This window comes from Microtus oregoni, unplaced genomic scaffold, assembly GCF_018167655.1.
Source record: "Microtus oregoni isolate MIOR12 unplaced genomic scaffold, Mior012 000018F_ref0000195, whole genome shotgun sequence".
In the NCBI taxonomy this organism is placed as follows: domain Eukaryota; kingdom Metazoa; phylum Chordata; class Mammalia; order Rodentia; family Cricetidae; genus Microtus; species Microtus oregoni.
In genome coordinates, this window is record NW_024543077.1 from 23,357,521 (window position 1) to 23,385,219 (window position 27,699).

At 42.4% G+C, this 27,699-nt stretch overlaps 1 protein-coding gene across 3 annotated transcripts in view; it reads right to left on the minus strand.

The window, feature by feature from the left end:
- LOC121458880 (phosphatidate phosphatase LPIN2) overlaps positions 1-27,699 on the minus strand; it is a 67,034-nt gene that overhangs the window by 5,956 nt on the left and 33,379 nt on the right. For all 3 annotated transcript variants that reach the window (XM_041668239.1, XM_041668238.1, XM_041668240.1), the window contains exons 2-15: positions 27,097-27,297; positions 18,199-18,294; positions 14,979-15,280; positions 13,455-13,562; positions 12,485-12,608; positions 11,159-11,501; positions 8,896-8,995; positions 5,159-5,346; positions 4,037-4,130; positions 3,581-3,650; positions 2,818-2,907; positions 1,999-2,081; positions 1,158-1,302; positions 335-483 (exon numbers count right to left, since the gene is read on the minus strand). In XM_041668239.1, the coding sequence (XP_041524173.1) occupies positions 335-483; positions 1,158-1,302; positions 1,999-2,081; positions 2,818-2,907; positions 3,581-3,650; positions 4,037-4,130; positions 5,159-5,346; positions 8,896-8,995; positions 11,159-11,501; positions 12,485-12,608; positions 13,455-13,562; positions 14,979-15,280; positions 18,199-18,294; positions 27,097-27,288 (2,084 nt within the window). In that variant the 5' untranslated portion in view covers positions 27,289-27,297. The remainder of the gene's footprint in view (positions 1-334; positions 484-1,157; positions 1,303-1,998; positions 2,082-2,817; positions 2,908-3,580; positions 3,651-4,036; positions 4,131-5,158; positions 5,347-8,895; positions 8,996-11,158; positions 11,502-12,484; positions 12,609-13,454; positions 13,563-14,978; positions 15,281-18,198; positions 18,295-27,096; positions 27,298-27,699) is intronic.

The following is a 27,699-nucleotide window of genomic DNA, read 5'->3' on the forward strand; positions in this document are numbered from 1 at the left end:
TCCTATAGGGGAGTTACAGGAACGCACAGTATTTATTTTCAGAGATAATCCACTAGCACATCTTTTTTCTCTCATTCCCTAAAATCTTAAACAGTTTGTCTTCACTGAATATTAGAATTTGGGGACCAAGTGGCCAAATCTTTCCAAGTTACATTTGAGAAATCATTTGTACGATTCCACACACCTCCCCCTCACCCATAAAAAATGACACCATTTGGGCTGTTTTCAGTATATCTCAGGGCATATGGTTTAAAAGACACTCTCATTATTGCTGGGTTCTGACTGCTTCCCCAACCCATATCCTTCCTGCTACCCACAATATGCTCCAGCTTACTTGGTTATTGTTCCATCAATGTCAGAAATGATGATTTTGTCATTCCAGTTCCACAGGTAGATGGTACCCGCACAACGACAGGTACCCTGATACTGGGTTGTAATACTGAATACAACGTCATTGGGGCCATCATGGAGCTTCAATTTTGCCTTTTATAAAAAGCACAATATTAAAGAAAGCTGAAAGTCCATAGTTTGGAGCAGAATTTAACTCTTTACAATGAAACTCAGAGCATGTGGCTTCTCTGGTGTTAGCTAGCCCCGACGCATGCATGGTTATAATGATTGAGGAGACACATTGCTTGAGTACTGTTTTCCAGTCCCAAGGATTTCCTGATACCCTATACAAAACAAAACCTCCCTATCGTCCATCACACCTAAAATCACTATTCACTGCCCTGGTCACAGCCTCATGCTCAACCCAGGAAAACCATTTCATAGTACAACTGTGTCAAAGTGAGAGGGAAGAAATCGCATTTAAGATGTCATTGCTCTGCTGTTATGAATGCCAAGCAGCAGCATGTGGTCCTGCGCTGAATGAGCAGTAAGATTCACCAGAGAAACCTGCTAAAAATACCCATTCTTTGGTTAATTTCCAGAAACTGGGGCAGGTGTTCTATGTGGGGATGAACCCAGGTCACACGCTCCTTGAGTGGTCCTAACTGCTCACCAGGACTTGGGGCGCTGTTCTCCTAGTGGTCCTAACTGCTCACCAGGACTTGGGGTGCTGTTCTCCTAGTGGTCCTAACTGCTCACCAGGACTTGGGGTGCTGTTCTCCGAGAGAAGCACTCATATAAGCACAACTCTACTGCGTAATACTTACTATCTGGTCCGAGGAGAGCCGGAGAGACTTCTTATATGAAGCTGTGCTACAGTGACTCAGTGTCTCCATGGAGATGGTTTCAACTTTGATTGTTTCTTCCAACTCCTGTGACCCCTCATCACTGGAAGAATCATTCTCTGCAGGCCTAATCAACAAACTAGTCACAAAGAGCCAGGCTACTGACAGATGAGAGGGCTTATAATTTAGGACAAGAAAATAAACAAGTGTTACATATCCATAAGCCAAGTCTCCACAAGACTGAGGCAGAAGGATCTGTTCAAGCTTTGGCTATATTAAAACATCATTGGACATAGCAGGAAATATTTCTAAATTTAGAAAATTCCCTTTATACTTCTTTTCCGAGAGAAAGCAAGGAGAGTGAGAAGATGAACCCCAGGCTAGGATTACCACTGTGGGAGTGAGATCAAAGGACAGGGCTGGAATGAAAGCACACACAACACGACCGAGCCACTCAAATGCCCAAATCCACCCTTCAGAAGCTTTTTAATATCCCTCTGCCACTTGAAAAGCAGGGAGTAGGGATACCAGCGGGGCAGTCCCGATTATGTCCAGGATCCCTTCCTGAAGGTCTGCCTTTCCTAGTAGCCTGGCTCTGTGATGGGCGCAGTATTAGAAGCAATGCTGTGTATTTAAGGCCTGCAAACTGGGAAAGGCATTCTTTATCTACCAAGTGCCACTGACAAGCCACTTCCTGTCGTGTTTTTCTATAGGAAAAAGGTATTATGGCTAAAATTCAGCAGAATTGCCAAGATCAACTTTGATCTTATACCCAGGCAGGATTGCCAGTGCCGTGAGCTAGGAGAAAGGACAGGGCACCCACCTGGCACTGGCTGGCTCCTCAGCACTGGAAGGTAGGTCATTTGTTGGCGGGACCTCAGATTTTCCCTCCTTGGTCTCTGGTAGCTGGACAGAAAGATGATAATGTCAGTGTCAATGTTTTCTCCAAACTTCGGCTGTAGTCCTTGCTAGGAAATGAAAACCTCCATCCATGACTGCAAAGTTGAGGAACTTTTTCCACTTGAAGTTGAAGGGCAGAAATCACACACTGCTTGTAAAAAGCTATTCACAAAATATAACTGGCCCAATGGTCAGGTATCTGGTTGAGACATGTGGACTGCACCATGGAAGTAACTACTGATGCCTTCTCCTGTCTGTCACCTACAGAAGGGAGAAGGGCAGCCCGACCACACTGATATGGACATGAACTTGGTAAAGGCAAGACCACCCTCTGTTATCTGAAAAACAACAGTGAAACTCCCAGAATTCCCTTCTTTAGAAGGCTTTCTGGACAAACCTGCTCTCCTGCTACTTTGTTAAAAGGGACATTCTGCATGTTTGTATGTGGATTGTGTATGATATAACCTCTGTTCACACCTGAGAGCTAACAAGGAAGCAGAAAGAGTAGTGTTCTGGAGTCAAATTCAAGTTCCGCCCCAGCTCCACCCTCACTACTCACAGGGCTTCACCCAGCTCTGCCTACAAAGTCCAAGCTTCCTAAAAAACTAGCAGCTCAAACATCTGTAGAAAGCAGCAGCGTAGCACCTGCATGTAGCAATGCCTCAGAACTGCCATGCAGTGCCTGTACCCTGCTTTTATGAGTGGTAGAGAAAGTGTTGTGTTTACACAAATCAGTCATTACCTGTTTGGTCATGCTTTCTCTCTTACGCCAAAACCACCACCGACCAGATTTCTTTGGCATCTTGTCTTTAACCCAGGACTCGACCGTGGCCTGCAAACAGTCAGTGTGGGTCAGCACAGGAGCTCTACAGTTGTAATCACCGACTCCTCACGACCATTCTGTAGGACAGGGCCTTACTACAGAATGAGAGACGCTCTCCACAGCTCAGGAGGAAAGGCCATGCACTCCTTGGAAATGACAAGGCTCCAGGGCAGGTTTGTGTGAGCCCCAGTGGACCTCAGGGTTCAGCAAGCACACAGACAGCTTCCACCTCTTACTCTTGGAATCTGCGGCTTTTATGATACAAAGTCTGAGAAGGAGTGATCTTGTGGTGAGCAGAAAGTTCTCTGTAACAGGCATGCCACCTGCAATCTAACTCAGCCACATGAATGTCGGGAGCCCACTTCTTGCTGTTTCTCCCCATATTGAGAAGAATTTTTAACAGATGATGTAGTAAGACTGGGGACTGCACTCAGACCTTCACACATTCACGGAAGTGCTCTACCACAGAGCGCTCAGTCTGCAGCTCAGAAACTGGGATACATAAATACTTAACAAAAATGGGGACAAGTGGTAGGCCAGGTGATTGCCTAGGATTTAGTGAATACAGCAGTTTGGATACTAAACTCAGAACCTTGACTAGAATCCAGTAATAGAGAATATAAACTTTTGGACTGCTGTATGTTAGATACTTTGAAGGAGACTTCAAATGCAGATCACTCACCTTAGGTAAACTCTTCTGGAATACTTGCAAGCTAAGGATCATGGGAGCAGCCAAAGCCCAGTTGTAGTAACTATGAGAAATAAAAATTGTGCAAACCCATCACAGAGAGTCAGAAGCAAAAGGAGGGTTTAGGGGCAGGGCTGGAGCCTAGAGAGCGTCGGGGGACCAGAGGAAAAGTGAAAGAATAATCTTATCAAATTGCTTATTCTCTCCAATAAAGAGATGAACAACTAAATTGTGAAGATTTGCTTTAAGCCAAACTTTTGTGAGCCGAGAAGCAGTAAGACTCATAAAACAGAGACAGCATTGCACCAGCTCAGGTCAAAAGGTGAAGGTTCAGCCTCACTTGTAAATCATTGTGTTCTCATTTGTGTGATAACAAATCTTACAGCAAGGAAAACAAAGGCAGTTGGAAACTGTGGAGTACTTAGCAACGATCAAGGCAACGGTGTTTACCGGTTATATATCCGTATTACAAGGTTTGGGTTGTCGATAAGGCCAGGGTTTTCTGCAAACTCATGGTAAGTGATGATATGCTCCATGAACTTTTCTGCAAAGTAAAGCAGCCATCAGCATGTGAGAGGCACAGATCTCTGGACGGTCACAGCACTCAGCACTAAAGGACTTGTGGGCTTAAAAAGGCGTTTAGAGGAAACTGTTTTCCACGTTTATCAAAAGACACTTTCATAGTTTTAGGACTCAAACTAAACCCCAAACCAAAATATAATAAACCCCCACCCCCTTTCTAACACTCCGTGAACCCTGCTGCCATCTGAAGCAGTTCTGGGGAGAGGGGACAAAGGGCAGCGCTAATGTGATGTGCCAGTCACAGAAGGAGCGCTGCCTTCCAGGAAAAGCCATTACAGGTAGGGGCCAAACCCAGAAAAGTTGTAACTTAAAGTGAATACAAAGTTGGTAAAGGCAGGACAATTGAGGGATCACATCTGCCTGAACTACAAAGGTCAACCCAGGCAAGTTGATCCAGTGCTGTTCACACTACAATAGCAGGGGTCAGGTGGAGCTAGTGGTGCACTGGCAGTTAACTCTTAACACAGGAGGTGGGGAGCAAAGGCTGCAAGAACATGGGGTGGACATCTCTCAGGCCTGAGACAGAAGGCAATCAGACTGTTTACTCAGTGGACAGACACCGCCCCACAGCTTCAGTCTTCCCTTATTGAGTCCTGAGCTTGTCAGGAAGGCAGCTAGGCGCTCCCCACAGGTTCCTCAGCAGTTTCACATACACGCAAGATCAATGGGACGTGATCCTACCCTGCCGCTCTGCAGACAGAGCAGCCCGTAAGTTATCAATTTCCAAGTGTGAAATTAGAGTCTCACAAAAGAGGTCCTCACGGAACTACCCCCTACACACAAAGGAACTGTGAGTCTCTAAGACAAGGCTTTATAAAAAGGTACCCACATGCACACAAAGCCAGTCAAGAATTTATGGTAACTGAAAGTAGATTTCATTAATATCTTCCCCTCATGCCAGTAATTTACTGAACAGAGGTCTGGGCACAAATCAAGCGATGACCAGGCTTGCCCTTCTGAGGTGAAGACAGGCATGGCTGTCCAGCATACCTTTAGAAATCTCTCCATTCTCACTGAGGCCTCCACAGAGGGAGAGAGTGACATCAGGCAAGTCCATGGCAGAGTCTGAGAGGCACTCGGTGCCACTGTCTGCAGCTGCACTTCCCACAGACTGTGGGGACTGAGAGCCAGAGAGTGTGTCGGGTTCAGGCCATTGCCGGGAGCCGGGATCGGTGTCACTGTGGCAGACAGAAGGAAGGAGAACAAGGATTTATTCCAAATACATGGTCCTCTCGAATCCTACGAGGAACAGATGGGAAATCAAACGTAACTTCTGGGGTGTATGAGTGCATGATGTATGCATGTAAGTATGGGGTAACAAACACACATGAAAAGGTCAGAGTATGGGGTTCAGCCAGGTGTTTTCTATCACTCTGAGACTTACCTGCTGTAAACATGTAAGTTCAGGTTCCCTGAACTGCAACTTGCCATTTGGGCCAGGCTGGTCAACGACAGAGCTCCTGGGATCTACCTGTCTCTACCACTCAAGGCTGGAGTTAGAGGTACATAAAGTGCTATGCCCTGTTTATGTGGGGGCTGGGAATCTGGACTTGGGTCCTTATGGTTCTCATAGTTAACTGCTCTTATCCACTAAGCCATCTTCCCAGTGACCCTGCTCCACAGCTTTTTAAAGTAGAGTTTAAAAACAGCCAGGTGGCAGTGTGCATGCAGCACTCGGGAGGCAGAGGCTGGCGGATCTCTGTGAGTTCGAGACCAGCCTGGTCTACAAGAGCTAGTTCCAGGACAGGCTCCAAAGCTACAGAGAAACCCTGTCTCAAAAAACAAACAAACACAAAACAACAAAAAGCCTCACATTATAAATGACAGCAGCAGGAATCTGAGGACTAAGAAATTAACTACAAATGTAGTAAACACTTCTCATGGTGCCAGCGTTTCAACTGGGGCCTTCCTGACTGTAACTAAAGGGGTAGAAGAGTTAAAAGCATTTACTCAAATTGCCACAATGAAATAACAGGACAGTTAAGAAAAATCTGACATTTGGAAGCCCTTTTATCACTGCATTCCAAGAAAAAGGGCATGGTAATATACAGTCTGTAGAAAATTACTAAGTCCAAAGCTGTGTTCTGTTTTTTTTTTTTTTTTTTTTTTTGGTTTTTTTCGAAACAGGGTTTCTCTGTAGCTTTGGTGCCTGTCCCGGAACTAGCTCTTGTAGACCAGGCTGGCCTCGAACTTTCAGAGATCCGCCTGCCTCTGCCTCCCGAGTGCTAGGATTAAAGGCGTGCGCCACCACCGCCCGGCCTTCAAAGCTGTGTTCTGAAAACAAAACCCAAGGCTTTCCTGAATTCATCTTAATACTATCCCAAACTAGCCTAATTTAAAAGCAGAAACACTCAAGGACAAAGTACTCAGGAGGCCTGACCCTCTAGAACAATGCAGACTGTCTGTATGGCAGCGAGGCCTGAACCTCACTACCCTGAGAGTATTTTGAGACAAGGCACAGAAGGCTTGGTGCCAGAAGGAGTGCACACTGGACATTTGGAACGGAGCTTAAATGTGAAGTAAGGAGATGATGGCACGTCACGTTTATCGGTCACAATGGAAACTACTCTAATATTTGAGATGCTCGGATTGCTCACCTAGAAGCCAGCTCTCCCTCCTTTTTTGAGAACTGGGGATTGAACCCAGGAGCCTCATGTGTGGTGAGGCAGGCACTGGGCTGCTAAGTGACTCCACCAACCCAAGAAGCCAGGGTCTTTCACAAAACAGGACACACCTGGTGACATGAACGTGTACTCCTGGAACATCTAAGGGCTGAGGAGCAGGTGGCAGCAGAGTGTAGAAATGCAGCCATGTTCTCACGGGAAGTTGTTTATGTGTGGGAATTCCCTCTTATAGCAATGCACGCCTTCAAACTAAGAGGAAACTGACAGAGAGGTGGGCTCCTCACAAAAGCCACGCCCACTGAGATATGGCAATGCAGCAACTCGTGCGGTGAGAGAGGGAGGCACAGTCACACTTGGAGAAAACTCTAACAGGAGAGGTCTCTGTCTGCACCTGACTAAGCTGCGGAAGTGGGAGACAGCGGTCTCACACTCCTCCTGTCCGCGTCTGAGACAGAGGAAGGCCTGTGTGTGGGCCTCCCAACACTAGTGACGGAACGCTAGCCCAACAGTAAGACATGGAGCTTTATCAGTGATGGCAGCTGGTGTCATCCAGCCAGAAGGGCATGTCAACATGCGGGCTGCCTTCTGACTCAGCATGCTGCCAAACCCACAGGAATGATGGGACACGTGTGAACATCAGCTGTAAAATTATGACTGTTTAGTAATATAGAGTGACGATCACAACAGAGCACACTCGTATGCAGTAAAAGAGCCGATGACATGCCCCAGTTTTCAGTCCTTCCGCTACATGTGGCTAATCAACAGCAAAACTATAACCAAGTTCCACTGCATTAGTGACGATTTCCTTTGTTCTATTATGAACTCCAGCTGGCTGCCCTGAAACTCGTTATGCAGACCAAGCTGGCCTCTAACTCACAGAAATCTACCTGCGTCTGCCTCCTGAGTGCTGGGTTAAATTGAAGTGTGTGTCAGCATGCTTGGCCTTGCTCCCTATTTTTTAATAGGGATATTTAAAAAAATCCAATATAAAACCAAAGTAAGAGGACTGGGAAATGAGAGAAAGCCATAATTCTAATAGATCACATTTTAATTTTTTCTACCCTTAAGAAAACTGGACCAATTTCAGTTTTTTCATCTATAAAAACCCATTACTTCAAATAAAGTATGTGGGTATTTTAAGATAGTCTACTATACAGAGTTATGAACAAACTTTAAGAACCTCTCAAAAATATCTGTTAAAAATCTTAAATATATTTATATCAATCTCATTTTCCATTCCAAGTAAAAAATGAAGTAGGTTTTCCCAATAAATCATATAAAACAATGCTTGTATATAGTGCACAGTAAATTCAAACCACATTTTCTGAGAATAAAATTAAGTTTTATAATCAGTATATTAAGTAGTAGTTCCTTTTAGGATAAAATGAACTTGGGAACACGGTTAACATACATTGTGTTTGAGGTTCATGGTTGAGTTACCTTATAAAAATGAGGGATAGGAAGAATGGTTTTGTGACATGGTAGGGACTATGGGCACTATGGGGACACAGGGTCCCCGAGAATGGGGCCTTATAAGACTCAGGTTCAGAAGTGGATTCACATTCTTCAAAGGAGTGAAGAAATTCTTTGTAAAATGTTTGTAAATTAAAATGTGCTGTTTAAAACATACAAATAAAACAAATGCCAAAGAATTCCTCAAGTGTATTCAGTTTGTTATTAAGGACTATAAAGAACACTATAAAGAACACTAAACTAGGCCCGCAGGATGGCTGAGCAGGTGGAGTGCTTGCTGAGAGAGCCTGACAGCCTGTGGAGTGCAGAGAGGACCGACCCCACTGTCCTCTGCCCTCCACAAGTGTGCACTGTAGCACCAGCATCACTCACACACACACACACTCACACACACACACACACACACACCTCTCACGCAGGTCTCTCTCCCTCCTTATTGTACTAAATGTTTCATAAACAACACATTATTTTCAAGTCACTGCACTCAAAACAACACACACTATCTGAGAGCTTCCCCAACCCGAAGCATAAGCAGATTTAGCTAAAGACCATCACTCTGTTCCTCTTGCTCAGATGAAACAACTGGGGTTTCTCAAGTTGTTCACACCTCACCGCACAAACACACATTACCTTTTAGGGAAATAGAGAGCTGCCACTTCAGGCTCAAGAGCCTTTAAGTCATCAAGGTAAATGTCGTCAGGGCCCTGGTGCTGACTTCTTTTGTGGACACCTGTTATTAAAAGAAAAACACACCAGAGATAAGAATTTGTTCTCTATTTACCAACTTGCAATAGCACGGAGTTTTCTAAACAGAATGGGCCACCATCCACCTAAAGCAAGGTCCAAAGATCAATCCCTAGAAGGGTTCCTGCCTTGCCCTTGTCCTCACTTTGGCCCTGCTTCTTTCTTTCTCTGTGTGTCTGTCAATAGTACTTTAGTTCTACAGAGAATATACTTAGGTGGCATGTCCTGGGGTCTTTAAGGGAGAAATGTCACAATGTCTAGAACTTGCTGTTTGTGAGTCAGGAGATGGCAAGGAGACACAGCTGTGCACCACACCACATAAGGATACTTCAGTGGATGCACATATAATGGTGGTACCCAGTAGTGTCTTAGGGGAACATACCATGTTTGTAATGATAGTGGAGTAAATGAACCTATGGCATCGCTAGTCCTGTTAGTACAGCAATCTAATGATGTACATGATATAATGCTTGATAATGATGAAAGTGACTTACTTATATATTTACTATTAGTGTAGGGCATACTCCCATATACCTACTAAAATCTAAAACAGTATGTCATCATATACTAGCAACAGCATCCTGGCACGTTTCCTGCATCTCCTGACTACACCAAGAGGACAAGTCGATTGATTTACACTGAGTAAAAAACAATACTAAATTGCTTGATGACATACTTCTCAGACAATAGCTCTGTCACTAAGTGATGTACCACGGTATGTATAAAACTTTCATAATCAAGTGGGGGGGCGGTGAAGAGAATAAAGCTAGACAACAGTAGGAATCTTTCTCCTATCCCTGTGAATTCCTACAGTGTCTTAGACCATACAAGACCTGGTCATGCCCCTTAACAGTTCTTACATCAGAATACTTGGTGTAGATTTCTGAGAGTCACTGTCAGCTAGTCATCAGATTTGGTCACAGATCCCCTTGACAGCCACAGTCTTATTTTTGACAACTCATTTATGAATGATCTGAGTCTGTATCAGTTTGTCAAAATGGAATGTTCCATGCTCCTTTCCTTTTTGTCTTCAAAGTGAAGCAGGCACTCAGCTAATAAGACAGGCGGTTTTAGGTAAGGTTTTACTTCCTTAGATAAAGGCTCCAAGTCAACATTCAATGTGTGTAGTTTCTGACTCTTACTGAGACAATTGTTACAGAGTAAGGGCTGGGCTCATCCACACCAATTTAGGAGGGAAATTAGTGAAAGAAAGCACTAATAGTTAGTGGACACTTAAAAATATTTCTATTTTAGGTGTATGGTGTTTTGCCTGATATATGGCCATGTGCTTGGTGCCCAGAGACCAGAAGAGAGCACTGAGTCCCCTGGAACTCGAATCACAGATGATTGTTAGCTGCCATGTAGATGCTGGGAATCAAATCTAGGTCACTCAAAGTGCAGCCAGTATTCTTAACCATCGAACCATCTCTCCAACCTCCCGTAGGTATTTATTTTTAAACCATACGAAACCTACAAAAAATTTCCTTTAGCTAAGCAGATGTCTGAGAAAATATTTTTTCTCTATTCTACTTTTACTTTTATTTAAGCAAAAGGCCATTTAAGATTTTACTCACTAGCATATTTAGTTAATAATCAAAGACAGCACATGAATCTTGGCAGAACCTTAGTTTAAAAGCATAGCACAGGTTGGGCGGTGGTGGCACACGCCTTTAATCCCAGTACTTGGGAGGCAGAGGCAGGTGGATCTCCGTGAGTTCGAGGCCAGTCTGGTCTACAAGAGCTAGTTCCAGGACAGGCTCCAAAGCTACAGAGAAACCCTGTCTCGAAAAACAAAACAAAACAAAACAAAAGCATAGCACAGATGCTTAGTGTACCTGGGGAATATACATATGATTTCCTCACACCGACAGTGTACTGCCACTGTACTCACCAACTGATCAGAACACAATTCATTTACTTTCTTAGTACTTCTTAGAGGTCCACTGAATATTGACTCAAACTAATAGAAGGGCATTTACCATCTTGTTCGGAATTTAGAGAAGTAAGAGAAGCCACATGGGTAAGTCATCACCATGAAGTCTGGGACATGTTCTGACTGGAGATCACAAAGATAGCTGTCTCACAGTATGTGAGACACTGAAATAAGACACCATCCACTGATGCTGTGTGATGTCAAACACACAATTACCTTTCTTCTTTGTTGGTGAGTCTACTTTAGCAGCTGGTTTGGATTCTGAGGGAGCGTCTATTGAGGATGGACTGGGAACATGGTCTGCATCTAACATAGATGAAGTCTGAGGAGCCTCGAGAGGCAGTTCAGGAAGTTGAGCAGAAGCTGCATCACTTGGCTGCTTACACAGGGCTCTGGGTTTGGGTTTCACTATGGTACAGATAGTATCTTCAACAGTAGCATCCTTCTCGACTTCTCTTATGAGGCTGTCTTCACTGGGAATGACCCTAAAATGAGTGTTTTCCGACGGTGTAATTGTAGCTGTCCTCGGATGACAGTCATATCTTTCTCTTTTGCTGACCTGCAAATATGAATTGTTTAAAAATGCTCATCTTGAGGGAAACAGCTTATAGAACACAGAAAAACTTCATTCACGCCCCTACTGTTCCTTAAGGCAACTTAAAGCACTCAGTCATATAAACAAGTCAATTTCTGTTTTTACAAAACTGAATTCAACATGGGATTTAAACGATTTTCTTCCAAGAAATGGATCTTTCAGTACATTATTCCCTCATCGTGAGCAGCTGAAAAGTTTATGAACCTCCTCCTGCCCACTGTCAAGAGCACAGCAGGCAAACCTTCACCAGCTGAGTGAGATCCTACCCTAACTTTTGGGATTTAATTTTTCAGTGTGGAAACTCTAGTTTCTTTTAGGTATCTTTAAAGTTTTTTACTCAGCATTATTTGTTATATGTAGAAACACAAAAGATATTATTGTATTAAGTTATAAGTAAGTGTACAATGGAAATTTTATAAAGAAATGTTAATTTTTATTTATCTTTCAACCACAAGAGGGCAATGCCAGCATTATGCTCTGAGCTCAATAAGAAATTGCTTCCTTTGTTTAACAGCAAAGGCTCTTTACTGGTGTTTACTCATCATGTGGGAGCCCCCTCTGGGTGATGCTTACATTGGTTAATAAATAAAGAAATTACCATGGCCTGATAGGGCAGAACTTAGGTAGGCGGAGAAGACAGAACTGAATTCTGGGAGGAAGAAAGCAGAGTCAGAGGGACGCCATGGATCTGTGGCTGGAGGTAGACGTGCTGAAACTTTTCTGGTAGGCCACGACCTCGTGGTGATATAGCGATTGTCAGAAATGGGTTAAATAAAGATGTAGGAGTTAGCCAATAAGAAGCTAGAGCTAATGGGCCAAGCAGTTTTAATTAATACAGTTTCTGTGTGGTTACTTCAGGGCTAAGCTAGCCAGGTGGCTGGGAGGAACAAGTGGCCTCCTTGCAACATACTCAGACACATCCTAGTCTTTCCAGTAAGTCCCAGTACCTTGGTAGACTCTGGGAACCCGCCCCACGTCCACTCCATGTGAGACTCAGATCTGAGCAGGCTCTCGGTGGGCTTCACCTCCAACTCTGAATCACTCTTAGGACACATAGCCTGGGAATAAGTGCTGCAAACACACAAGAACAAAGAAAAACAAGGCTCAGTGTGTAGAGAAAAGTAAATGTAAGTGTGAATATGTCAACTACAAGTACAGACACTCCAATGAGGGAAACATCAATTGCTCATTCCACTTGAGGTCTTTACTAAAGTAAAAATGACAGTGATTATTAAGGATTTTCCAGGTCTCCTGTAGGCCCTCCATAATGTTTGCGTCTCACAGGAAACCAATGATACAGTTAATTTTGTAAGACAGGAAACACACAGGAAGGACGATTAATAATCAGTTAACATGGGCTGCAGAAATGGCTCAGTGGTAAAGAACTGGAAAACCTGGGTCCAGTTCCCAGGAATCCATGGCAGCTGGCAATCATCTGCTAACTGTAATCACCTGTAACTAACCTCCTAGGCGATCCAACTTCCTCTTCTGGTTTCTGTAGGCACCATGCATGCATACGGTGCACAGACATATATGTAGACAAGACAATTTTATGCATAAAATACATAAACTTAAAAAATCATTTAAATTCTGAAGGTTTGGTCACAGAAAATGAACAGTATGACCATACATTCTTTCACTACATTATTTATTTGACACCAAATAATAGAATTTAAAAGTAAGAGAGCAAATTCTATCCTAATTATTCAGATTTACAACTAGCAAACACCATCAGAATAAGATTAAATTTAGGAACAAAATGGTTGTTAAAAACAGTTCATATTCATGTTAAATTTTACCTGATGGTTACTCTACTATTATATAAACAGAAAGTGTTATTACTATCAAATAACATAAAAGCTACTAATATGTACCCCCCTCTTCCCTTAGGAAAATAGAAATTTCAGAGATACTCACGTTTCTAATGGGGACCAATCTCCATCAGATAAGGGATAGTGATCCCCGGAATGGAAGAGTGGAGGCTCCTTATAGTCTTCTTCCTTTAAGGAAGCATTTGAAGATCCTCTACGAAAGGGAAAAAGAGAGCAAAAATGGGTACCAACAAGTCTCTTATCAACATGATTAGCAGCATCTTCTGGAAAAGGCTAACATGATCAAGGAGGTATGACCAAAGCCACCCACCATATAACAGGAGGATAGCCAGTAGCCATATCATAGAAGGATATAAAATAAATGTGATTAAAAATTTCTGATAGGCTAGGGATGTTGCTCCATTTAGTACAATAAATTGTCCAAAGTAAAAGCTATGACTTCACTTTTCATCATTAGGGAATTTATCACACATCAGTATGAGGTTTATATGGGGTAGCATGTGGAAATCTCTGGAAAGCATAAGGCACAATCCCGCAGGTTTAAGAGCTTCTTATAGAACACTCAAGATAGTGTGTTGAATGTAAACTGGAATCACACCATTAAATTTGGTGGGCTAAGAGCACAGAAAGAAACTGCCATTTGTTCTTCAACCACTACCACATGGATGTCCTTCCAGGGCTCAGTCAAACAGGTGGAAGAAAATTCCAGCTTAAGTGAGAAAACAATGCACACTCTGCCTTAAACTGCTCCCTTGAAATTTCAGGTAGTTCTGATTTGAAAAGTGTTACAGGTTTTGAGTAATTCTACTAACTGGTATGTAAGTGGTGATTAGAAACTCACACTTAAACTGAAACTCCTTTAACTTATAAACTCAAAACAAAACTCTGTTTCCCAGGAAAAGGTCTGATACCAAATATAAGAACCTGAGAAGGGATGCCAGGTGTATTGGTATATACCAATCCCAGTACTCAGGAACTGGAAGCAGAAGGATTATGAGTCTGAGGCCAACCTGTGCTCTACAGTGAGACCCTGTGGAAGGAGGGGGAAGCAGAAAAGAAAAGGGGATAAGGAAGAGAATGGGATGGGAAGGGAAGGAAAGGGGAGGAGGGAGGGATGGGGCAGGCAATGAAGGAAGGGGAGAGGAGGGCATAGAAGACAGGAATAGAGAGAAAGGGGAAGGGAAGGGAAAAGGAGGGGAAGGGGATGGAGACGGAAGAGAGAGAATGAAGGAGAGGAGGACAAAGGGGCAGGGAAGGTGCAGAGGAAGGGGAGGGGGAAAGACCCTAGGGTTGGAAAGCTACACAACTGGACTATAATGCTCCCACTTGAATCTGTGCACTCCTAGCGAAGTGCTCAGTAAGAGCCGACAGTCTCTTTTCTGAAACGTACTCAATGGAACGAGGCACGCCTCCAGACTGTCCCGAAGAGCACTAGCAGCACACCAGATCTGACAGTAAGTGGGATGTGATGCTTCCTTCACTGATCCCACAATAAACAGTTGGGTGAGGGCATCAGACTCACACTACACACCTTCAAGAGTAGCAGCAGCTACTGGCTGCCTGGGGCTCTACTGGGTGCACAAGCCCCTGTCCAGACTGGGAATCTTACCTTGCTGTCTGGGCTCCCTTTTCATCATCAGAGCTCACACCCACATCACATACGTCTTCTGCGACAGGAGAAGCCGCCTGTTCCTCCTTCCTATTGTCCTGTTTGCACTTTTTTCTCCTTCGTTTCTTCTTTTTCACAGAACTTGGAGCGAAAACTGTCTCTGTTTCCAAGGTGTGAGAAGTATCTGGGCTCTGAGATGGCCTTTCATCTCTGCTTGACTTCACCAAAGGGGTGTCAATATCTTTAAAGAACTGGTCTTCAGTAGGAATTGGCGAAGTGGCAAGATAAGCAGGTAGTTTCTCCTTAAAGAATAAAAGAAAAGTTATCTACAACAAACTGGACAGTTATCAAAACAATAATTAATTTCTCAAGTATACAACTTTTCACAGGGGTAAGAGAGCATAGTCCGTAAAGGTAGACTTAAATAAACGTGAGTTCATTTCAGTATGTAACTGAGTCTTTCTCAGAGCCGCACTGAAGATGAAAAGCCTACAATTAAATTCCGAGCCGATTAGTTAGGCAGTGGGGGAGCACGCCTTTAGTGCCAGTAAGAAGAAGGCAAAGGCAAGAGTATCTCCTTGAGTTCAAGGCTAGCCTAGTAGCTGAATTCCAGGACAGCCAGGGCTACACAAAGAAACCCTATCCTGAAAAACAAAAACAACAAAAAGAATCTGAGCCGATTAAATTCTGTACAAAGAGCTATCAAAGTGGCAGCAGTGTGCTGAGTATTACAAGGACTGATGCGATGGTAAGAGCCTGGTGAAGCAGAGGCCAAGGCCAAGACCACATCTGACAAGGGCAGCAGGGCAGGATTGAGAGCCAAGTGAGGAAGTGATCATGACTGAGGCAACATCTGACAATGGAGGAGATCAGAACACTTCGATCCAAGTATCCTCTCAGGAACTCAGAGGAAGAAAAGGCAGCCTGATATTCAGAATAATTAAACTTTTCAACTTAGTACTGAATAAATTAAATCTAGTGAACTTCCCAATCATTTATTTCAATCAGAAGAAAGGAGAGGTAGACAAGCACAAATTAACTGGCCCATTGCGGGCAGGTGGTCCTGGCTGGTATAGGAAAATAAGCCGTAAGGAACACGTTGGTAAGCAGAGATTCTCCAAGGCCTCTGCCTCAGTTTCTGCCTCCAGGTCCTGCTCTAACTTCTCTTAATGAAGTAAACTGTAGGGTGAACTTCATGGTTCACACAATAGATCACAGCAATAGAAACATAATTAAGACATCTACCAATAAGATGATTCGATAAACCAGGCAAATCTACACCTTGGAAACCGTTAAAAAGAGGGGTTGTTTTAGAATTGCTGACTGAAAAGGAATGTTGATAATGGTCAAAAAGTCAGATAAACAAAAACTAAATAAACAGCACCTATGCGGGGGGGCACACAGAACAAGGAGGTTCTCTGGGGGTTCTAGGCCAGCCTGACCTACCAGGGCTAGTTCCAGGACAGGCCCCAAAGCTATAGAGAAACCCTGTCTCAAAAATCCAAACCAAACAAAACAAAACTCCACCACCTAATAGGGTTTTTGTTAACTTTTAATCCCCTTTAAAAGCAGGTCTTGGGCTGGAGAGATGGCTCAGCGGTTAAGAGCTTTGCCTGCTCTTCCAAAGGTCCTGAGTTCAATTCCCAGCAACCACATGGTGGCTTACAACCATCTGTAATGAGGTCTGGTGCCCTCTTCTGTCCTGCAGGCATACACACAGACAGAATACTGTATACAAAATAATTAAATGTTTTTTTTAAAAAAGCAGGTCTTATTTTATTATTATTTATTCATAGAAGAGTAATTCTAGTATTTGTAGGATGAATCGGGACTTTTTTTTGTTGTATTATTTTTATTTTAAAGAGGCCCTTAGTATGTAGCTCTGGATGTCTTAGAATTTACAATTGTATAGGAAAATCTAGTCTATTTAGTCATATATGAAACAGAGAAAGTTTTGCAAAGTTGATGCTCTTCGAGTTGACCTTGCTAAAGCAGGCTCTAAACAAAACTGCTGGCAGGCCCTGTAGCAGGCAAAGGATCACTGGTTTATATAATGATAGTCAGTGATAGGGCCTACATCTGATGTTCAGAAACATCAAACACAATTATGCTTATGATGCCTTACTCTGCTCTTTGCCTTTGCTTCTGAGGAGGTGAAACTGTGTTTATTATAAATGCAAACGAGGTACTAAAACACCAGTAAGATGTCCAGGAAGACAACAGGATAACCTCAGGGCTACCCCACAGAACAGTGCCTACACTGGCGCTCTTTCCCAAGCTCAGAAAAAAGGCAACCAAAATAATCCTGTTTTGCTATTTGTTATTTTTGTTGTCATTTTTCTCTTTGTGAATTCACAACATCAAATTAGTAGTTCACCTTCAAACCCCCAAAGTCTCTGTATCCAAATAACTTGAAGCTTCTTATTTTTGCTTTAAGATTTAATTTCTTATGGAAAAAGATAGTGATGCTTCTACAGGGTTTTTAAAAAGAGCCATATTGACTACATCAAGAAGAGTTTGTTCTTGTTCCCACTCAGGAATACCCAGACTGCACAAGGACATGGGGCTGGTACAGATGAGCTGTCTTATAGAAGTCACATGTACACTAATATGCAAGATGACATAGGCCAATTGACTTAACTCTTGACATCATAATTCAGTGGCTCTTAAGGTCATGGGTATAGTATTCCTAAACAAACAAAAGAATCATTTAAAAAAACCCTTATTACTATGGGGGGGGGGCAGGTGGGTGGCACAGCATCAGTACGGCATCAGAGGACAACTTTCTGGAGAAGTTCTCTCCTTCCATCGTTATATGGCTCTAGACACCAAACTCACATTGTCACACTGCCTATCTGGAACGTGTCTTTACGGGATAAGCTATCTCTCTGGCCCTGTAAACATGTCTTCTGAATTTAAAGGTCACATATGTACATACTCACACACAGTTTAAGAGATCCATCTCGAGGCAGAGCTGAATGAATTCAAGTCAAGTCATAAGCTTTAGTGAACATGAAGTAGGAAAGCCCTTTGATACTAGACAGTCTCCAAACCCTGAAAGCTGGTGTGAGCTTTTTTTGGGTTTAGTTCAACATGTAAAGAAAGCCTGTTAGGCAATAACAATCATCCACACAAGCATGGGAAGAGCTGAGCAGTTGTTCTGAGACGTGTTCTAGAAGCCGGCACAATGTGCACAGGGGCCGTGACCTTCGAGACTTACATATTCTTCTTCAGTCTCCTCCACAAAGAAGGCTTCTCCATTATCACCCAATTTCATATGAAGATCCACCGCACTGCCGTTGATCTCTATATCAATCTAGGGAGGAAGCACACACAATTCAGCACAAAGAACCTTTCATCTAGGCTAACCTAAACCTCAATTCTTGGCTCACACGCCAAATGCAGCACTGGGTTTCTAGAGATATAGCCCAGAGAAACACTGTTACCAGCCCGAGTCTACCCCTGAAAGAAATAAACTTGGGTACTGAGAGAGAATTGAAAGAAATGTTTTCACAGCACTTTAAAATTTATTGCTTAGTCTCTAGATTTTCTTTTCTTTCTCTCTTTGGGGGACAGGGTCCTGCTAAGTTGCCTATCCTGCTGTTGAACTCACAAAATTCAGGCTTAGATTTTTCAAGTGCTGCAGTTACAAGTCTGAGCCACCACACCCAGCTTAACCTGCCGAATATTGCAAAATGTGAGAAATATTGTTAACAAACATTTCTGTGTTTCCCAAGTTATAGACAGCATAATAAGGCTTGTCTCACAGAATTCAAACATTAAAATGTTTCAGTACCCTCGTATTGAGCTTTGTGTGAATTCCCTGCTAGGTTTTTATCCCAGGTCACTATGTAACAACAGATGCTGTAAGGACCAACGAGAAATCACTGGTCTGCGAAGTCTGCTGGTGACCGGCACTGCGTTTTGTTATTCAGGTTAGCCACAGAGCAAAGCTAGGGGGCATGTGGTTATAGCTATCTAACTTTTGTATATGTGCGTACATGTATGTATATCTTTGTGTGTGTGGTGCATATGCACATGTGTGTGCATGGAAGTCAGAGATCAAACTCAGGCTGTGAGTCCGTTAGGCACTGTTCATCTTTCTTGAGACAGGGCCTCTCACTGGAACCTGGGCTTGCCTGATTAGGGCAGGCTGGCTAGGCAGAAAGCCTAGGAATCTGCTTGTCTGTCTCCCCAGAGCTGACACAAACAAGCACATGCTACCATGCCCAGTACTTACACTGGTTCTGGGGAATCAAACTTGGCTCCATGTGCTTGAAGAACAAGCACTTCACTGACTGAACCGTGTCTCCAGACCTCATGTAACAGTTTATAAAAATGAACAATTCAAGGAGGAAACTATTGGCCAAGATAGAAAACATGGAGGAAAAAAGAACTGATAGCGATGTAAGAAAAATTCAGCTTTCCCAAGGTCTCACCTGGAAAGTGAGTCCATATCAAAGAAACGTCCACAACCTCCCAAATGCAGAGTTGTGGAGCCCAGGCCCAATGTATACACAAACTCTTGAACTCAGGGAGCATTGCAGGAGAGGGGCAGGGAGATTGTAAGATTGTGCTTCCTGGGAATGTTAGAGGTGACATGAGTCTCACCAGCACAAGATGAGCAAAGACAACAACACTGTAGTATGTGTACATGCTAATGTGGATGTGGGCGGGGAGACGAGAGGCTTCAACCTGAAACAGGCAACTACAGGCAACTACGGACGCTAAGTGTGAGAAAGTCTTCTCCAGACTTATCATGATCTGTCCTGAAAACATACACACAAATAACATTATACAGACTGTTTCAGATCACACACACACACACACACACACACACACACACACACACACACACACACACGTATTTAACAATGAATGAATAAAGAAATCAAGAATCAGCCAGTCAGTGGTGGCACCATGTCTCTAATCCCAGTACTCAGGAAGCAGAGGCATGCAGATTTCTTTGAGTTTGAGGCCGGCCTGTAGTTTTGTTTTTTTTACCCCCCTCTATTCTCTCGGTGGTGGTGGGGCACCCAGTTCCCTAGTAATCACATGGAAACTTATTCTTTTTATGAAAGCCTAGCATTAGTTTGGCTTGTTTCTAGCCAGCTTTTCTTAACTTAAATGATCCCATCTACCTTCTGTCTCTGGGCTTTTATCTTTCTCTATTCCATATACTTTTCTTTCTTACTGTATGGCTTGTTGTGTTATTGTCCCTGATGTCCTTTTCAATCCTTCTCTTTTTCTCCTTCTACTTAATCTCCCTGCTTGACAGCATCCGCTAACCTTTCTCCTGTCTAGTTATTGGCTGTTCAGCTCCTTATTAGACCAATCAGGTGTTTTAGACAGGCAAAGTAACACAGGCTTACAGAGTTAAACAAATGCAACATAAAAGAATGCAACACATCTTTACATCATTAAACAAATGTTCCACAGCATAAACAAATGAAACACATCTTAAACTAATATTCCACAACACCAGCCTAGTCTATAGAGCGAGGTCCAGGACAGCCAAGGGTACACAAGGAAACCCTGTCTTGAAAAACCAAAACGAAAAATAAGTCATGAATTTGAAAGAAAGCCAGGATGGGTATCAGGGAGGGTTTGGAAGGAGGAAATGATGTTAATTATAATTTCAAAATAGAAAATATAAAAAAAGAGAAATTCAAATCAAATTTGAACATTCCAGAAGAAACAGCTCACTACAGGAACCATAAGCTTGGGTGAAATATGCGTGTGTGTGCCTACATCTAGACCGGTTTCCTGATTTGCCACCTGAGACATCTTAGAAGTAATGAGAAAAACCTGTGGTCAGATTATTGCTTTTAAATACTAATTGAGTTAAAAGCAACCAGAGCGCTTTGGACACGTAAAATGAATGATTCTAAGGCCGCAGCAGGGAAGATTTTCCTAGACTACCATATGGAAGAAGGAACAAATATGTCAGTTTAAATAACTAAAATTATAAGGATAAGGGATAAGGCAAAAGCTATATTGTAAAACTAATACTATGGATTCACATGGAGAGCAATGGAGTAACTGAAAAATAGACATAAAGATAAAGATGGCCCTTAATATAAAATTTAAATTAAGAACTGGAATAAGAAAGGTAAAGATAAATCACAGGTACACACATTAATAATTCTGTAGATAAATTTTATCAATGTACGCTAAAATTTATGTGTTGAACGATTATGGGAAATGTGAATATTTGTGCAGTAAGCCAAATGAGGAGAAAAACAGAACATTTTCCTACAAGGGGCTTTGTGGTGGAGCAACCCTAGCAGACACCGTGAATCAGGGATGCACAGTGAGTGTCGACAGTAACAAGACACGCAGTGCAGAGGAGTGTGCTTTAGAAGAGTAAGCATCATTCTGAACTGATATTTCAAAGGAGCAATCTCCACAAAGACCTCTGTGTCCCTATATTCCTTACTGGACAGTCTCAGGGAAGGACTGAGGAGCATCAAGGACATGCAGTACAAGATCAACAATGGAAAGGACAGTGGAGCAGACAGCAGACAGTCCTAGAAAGCCCGATGAAATCCGGGTGATGGGTCTGGTTGACAGCGTATGCTGGCACACATTTCTGGTTTTGGCACAAGTACAATGGCCATATGAAGTACTAACATTAAGGAAAATATATTACGCAGAAGAATCTTTTAACTTTTATTTCTTAAAACTGTTATATTTATTTCTGAATATTGGAGGTTTAAGAACAACTTTCTGGAGTTGATTCTTTTGGGTCACCAGGTTCTGCGGATGAACTTAGGCCATCATACTTGAATGACAAGCACTGTCACTACTGACCATTCTCACCCATCTAAAAGATTTTTTTTTTAAATTAATTTTGTGACTTGCCTGGAAGTCAAAAATTAATTTAAAAAAAAAGGATTTAAAAAATTAATCATTATCACTTGGGAGACAGAGGCAGGTGGTTTTCCATGGGTTTGAGGCTAGCCTGGTCTAAACAGCAAATTTCAGGACAGCCAGGGTTTGTTTGCAAAATAAGACCCATCTCAAAAAACAAACAATAAATAACTGAATAAATAAATGAAAGTTGATTAGCATGACACACCAGGAGAACGAAGAAGGAAGAGAGTAAATTTGAAGGTAGCCCAGGCTATATACAGAGCTACTAGCCAATTGGGATCACTTAGTGAGATCCTGTTTCAAACATACAAACAATGTTATAAAATACCGTAAGAAACAAAGGCATGGGAAACCACTGGAGACTAGAGGAGACTAAGGAGACAGGACAACAAAACGTTTCTCATCCTGGTTGTAGAGATGGTTTGCATGAGGTTAAAACGTGTCATGAATTCTTTAAGTATATGTAATTTATCATGTGTTAATTAAAAACAAACCCAAAAAGGTTAAATATCACAGACAGTTAATAATACAGTAATTATCCTACACAAACACATTCTCTTTACCTCTTAAAGGAAATGGCCACATTTGCGTGTGTCTCTGTGTGTGTTTATGTATACATACACTAGTGAGCCTCTGTGAAGAGGCCCAAGGTTGACCTTGTATGCCTTTCTTGACTGCTCTACACTTTATAAACTGAAGCAAGATTTCTCTGGAACTTAGAGCACTTTGATTAGTGTACCTAGACAGCTTGCTCCAGGGATTCCATCTGTACCTCCAGTATGCTGGGATCACAAATGGGCCATCCACCACTCTGTACAGCAAGTGCTTTTACCCACTGACCCAATGTTTAGTCAGCTTTCTTAACATTTTATATTACTGAGAATATTTACTGCCAAGAAACCAAGGGGTAGAAGTATGTTTCTGAGGTCCTCGCAGCCTAGCAGCTTCCTCTACAAGGACAGAAGGATGATTACTAACTTAAAACACTGTAACAACAGTTGAAGAGACAGCTCAACAGGTAAGGCACCAGAGCAGTGGAATTCCCAGCACCTAGGTCAGGCCGAACACAGCTGTTTAACTCCAGCTCCAAGCACACACCCTCTTCTGACTTCCTCAGGCAGCTACACTCACAAGGTATATATATATACAGACACATATATGCATTAAAAGTAAAAAAAAGGTAAATATTTATTTAAATGAAATTACTAATACTAATATCGTCTTTAATAAAAATAATTTACATGGATATTCTTCAAATTTTTCATTTTTAGATGCTATTAATTTAACCCAAAGATGGGAAATGAAATAATTATTTTTTAATATTCAAATTCAAAGTCTTAATTATTTAGGTATCATCTTAACACTTCACAGCCATTATCTTATATTTCAAATACATTATTCTATATAGTCACTATTTAACTCTCTTGATTTGTGGATGAATGAAGCTTTGTCTTTCCAAAAATTTAAATGTATATAAGATTGTGCCAATATTGAGTGCACTTAAAAGAATATGCAAAAACTCTTTAGGCAAAAAAATTTAATGCATTTGCTCATGTGTATGTGGGTGTGTGCATGTGCACTGTTCCCAGTTGGTGGAACTATTTAGGAAGGATTAGGAGATGTGGCCTTGTTGATGGAGGTGTGTCACTGGGGGTAGGCTTTGAGGTTTCAAAAGCCAGGCTAGGCCTCTGTCTCCAACTTGTGGATAGGAATTCAAGCTCTGTTCCAGCGCCAGGCCAGCCTGGCTGCATGATCCCTGCCATGATAGTCGTGAACTCCCCACTAAAAATGTGCCACTAATTAAATGTTCTCTTCTTCAGTCTCTTCACAGCAATCAACAGTAACTAAGAGAAGCACTAAGGTAGAACAAGTGCTTCCCAAAGTTACTATTTTAAAGAGGACTCTCAATCTGATAGATCAAATTCTAGTAAAACTGTCTGCTAAATTAATGACTTTCTTTCTCAGAGTTATATTTCCTTGACAGTGGTTTAGTCTTGTTCAATGTATATAACTGGTGTTAATATGGAAAGATACACACAAGTAATGGATTAATAAATAAATATCTGTTTTGGCATGCTCTCTTTGGGTGAGAATATTTCTAAATATCTTTTGGGAATCTGTCCACCCTTATTTCAGACTCTACATTTCAAGTGGATTCTGGTGACGGTGAGGCTGTGTTCCCAGCCCAATCAACATGTTCCATTCCCAGTTGCAGTGACAGGTCTGTGATGGATGTGATTCAAGTGCTCTCATACACTGTAAAGATTTGTCACTCATAATGGTTTAATAAAATACCGACTGGTCAGTAGCTAGGCAAGTATAGGTGGGGCAACTAGACTAAGAATTCTGAGAAGAGTAAAGGCAGAGAGATGCAGAAGTCAGCCAGATGCAGAGGAAGCAAGATGAGAATGCCTCACTGAGAAAAGGTACCAAGTCATATGGCTAAACAAAGATAAGAATATGGCTAACTTAAGTTGCAAGAGCTAGTTAATAATAAGCCTGAGCTAACAGGCCAAACAGTTTATAATTAATATAAGCCTCTGTGTGTTTCTCTTAGACTGAATGGCTGCAGGACCAGGCGGGACAGAGACTTCTGTCTACATCCAAGTGCAAACACCAGGACTTCTAAAGGAAGGATTTCTCCTGTGTCTGCTGAGCTAATGGAGGTAAGGTTGGAAGCACTGCCTGTTCTCTGGCATAAAGAAAAACTCACTCAGAGGCAGCACTCTGAGGTGGGGAACCGAATTCTGGTAGCAATTTTGAAACATTTCTAAAACAGCACTGACTGAAGTAGATGCCCCTGGACTTTGGCTTTTCTGCTTATGAGAGCAGGAGACAGTCTCTTATCACCCATGTTGGGGACAGTTTCAATACACTGGGTATTTTCCTTTGATAAATAACCATGATATTGACTTTGTGAAAGGTCAACACAAAGTTTGCTTTCTTAAACTCTTGAGTTCTGGGATTAGTAGAAGTGCTGGTGTTCTATCAAATGCCAACAAATCATGGAAAATGACTGCCTCCCTAGGTAGTACTTTTAAGGTCTTTAGGATTTCAGGTCCATTTCTCAGGTGTCACCATGTCTGAAAATTTAGAGTCAGTTTTTAAAAAAATAAATAAATAGCTGACCCTAATCCCAAAAGACGTGAGACAACAGGCTAATACAACAACTAGTGCGTCTTAACACAGACATGGCTTATGTTTTTCTGCCATAAGAAGGCTGTTTTTTGATAAATAAAATGGACAGATTTCTTCCCTAATATGCCCCCTGAGATTCTGGGATATAAAGGAAGGAATAGGATTGTGCCTGTGTATTATGCTCCTACAAGTACTCGGGTTTTTAACTTTGACTGGGTATTTAATAATGGAATTAACTGTGTGGCCTGGTAAAGAAATCAAATCCCATGAGAAGGCATGCAGAGAATGCACCCATCAGTTCCTCATCACTTCCAGAGGACACATCTGCTGCATCTCTGCTCTGCTCTGAAAGGCCAAAAAACCAAGGCAACCTATCAATTAGAAACCTGGTTCCAGGGTGTGGTGGGATGGAGTGTGGTTGGGGAGAATTTGCTGGGAAGATACCCAGAGAAATTTTACAAACAGATCCTTGGACACCCAATGAGAAACTTCAGGGCATAAATGAATGGTCTGAGTACCCCCAAATAGTTCCAATCTGAAAGCACTAATAGTGTCACTACAAACAAAACAAAGGAACCAACGGTTAATCCCAGTTTTTAATCTCAGCATTCTGAGGCAGAGGCAGGTGCACTCTGTGAGTTCAAGGCCAGCCTAGGCTACAAGAGTGAGTTCCAGGATAGCCAGAGCTACACAGAGAAACCCTGTCGCTAAAAACAAAACAAAACTACAAAGAAAACAAATATCAAGGCACTAACTATGGCTGGACAGTGCTGTCCTAGAGTGGAAGCTACCAAGTCAGGAAGCAGAACTGTAGCTGCTTTTGCTTTCCAAAGGTGATCAAGCAACGGCTGGTCTGCAAAGTATGGTGGAAAATAATTCTGTAACACTCAGAAAGGACTTTTTTTCCGGGGGCAGGTTAATTTTGGGACAAGAAAAAAATCTAAGCTTAAGCAGAGGGAAATGTGTACCCAAAAATTATCAACAAAAACCTCATCACTCTTAACTTACACATGTTAGTCTTTAACACATGCATTTCCCCCTGCGCCAGGAAGCGGGGCAGGGTTCTCACAGGGCTCCACAACCTTGGTGAGAGCGGCTGGCGTTAGCCAGGTGGATAGCGTGGGTGTGAAAAGTTGCCGACTCCATACTCTGAAAGTTTTATAATTAGCTCAATTTTAAAACTTACTTACAACATACGCATTGAAACAACCTCCCTAGTTCCCGATACTCGAGGCAGGGAAAGGATATTGAAAAAAAAAAAAAAACTAAAACAACCCCCCCCCCAATAAAAGCAATAGAGAAAAAACACAAACATTCAATTGGGGAATTAATTTCTTTTAAACAAGTATAATCTACACCTGATTACATGAGCTTAGTCTACTTACTCATAATCCATATAATAGTATTATCCTTCCTACGTACCTATCTCCCTCCCTCCCTCCCAAACGACAATAGGTTCTCTCTCATGTTTCTTAAATTCGCTTTGATCCTCACCTTATGGTCCTTCTGCATCCATGTCCTCAGTGCTTAGGTGACAGGCACTGGCCACTTGTGCAGTGACAGTGACTGAACCCAAGGCTTTGCACACCTATGCAAATACTACACTGACTGAGCAGCTAGCTCTCTAGCCTGTACTATTTTATTTTCTTTTATGAAGATTTTAATGTGAATGTGAACCACGGGGCACACGTGGGGTACAGGTGAGAATAACTTTTCAGTATGCTTTCTTGTTCCACCATGTGGTCTCAGGGGTTCAACTTGGGTCCTCAGGACTGATGGCAAAAGCTCTAACTCACTGAGTCATCTTACTGCTCCTATACTATTTTAAAGTGCTGTCTTAAGTAAAGGAAATAATTTCGTTTTTGAAACAAGCCCAACTTCCTTGATTGCACATAGCTTCAGTTTGGTTCTGAGTTTCAACATGTAGGATTATCTTTATAATTTCAGTTTCTTTCTCATTTGTAGAAACTTTCTGTAACAGTCTTCTGAATTTACAAGCCACTTCAAAAGCAATGTTTCTTTACCACTTCTTCAATAGCATTTAAGTTAATAAAAAAAAAAAAGAGTAAGGAGGGGCAGCTCACTGGCTGGGCACTGCACTTACCACTTTCTCCTTGGATCTCAGGACTCCTAGCTTCCCGAAGCGCACGTGAAAAGGTGAGCACTGATAGGTGCCATCCTGCTGTCGCACCACGACAACATCGATGCACCCAGACAACGTGGCTTGGTTAATGCCCTTGTAGAGTTCCTTTACAGTGACGAGCACTTGCCCAGCCAGCTGGCCCACATAATTCATGGTTTGAGACTGTAAGAAAATGAAGATGATGTCAGCACTGAGGTTTACAACTAATAAAATGACCAAAAAAAAAAGTTTTAATTAAACACACACTTGTTTGCTATTCCGGGCCCATTCCTTTCCTGCTGCTGCTGCTGTGGGTCACACATCACTAGGACAGACTTCTGACTGGGAGCCTGCCTCTAGGTGGGGCTGCGGAAGCTCCATTTCCTTTTACACTCCCAGGGTGGGGCCCACTGTCACCAGGGAGCCCACCTGTTCTATCTCCTTCCACCAACAGCTCAGGACCAGAAGAGAAGCAACTGAAGAGCAGTCACAGCTGCAGTCTTGGCACGCACGGTGTTGGACCCTGCTGCATCCACTCTGACCACAGCAGCCAAGCAGAAAAGGCCCTGGTTATGCATACATCAA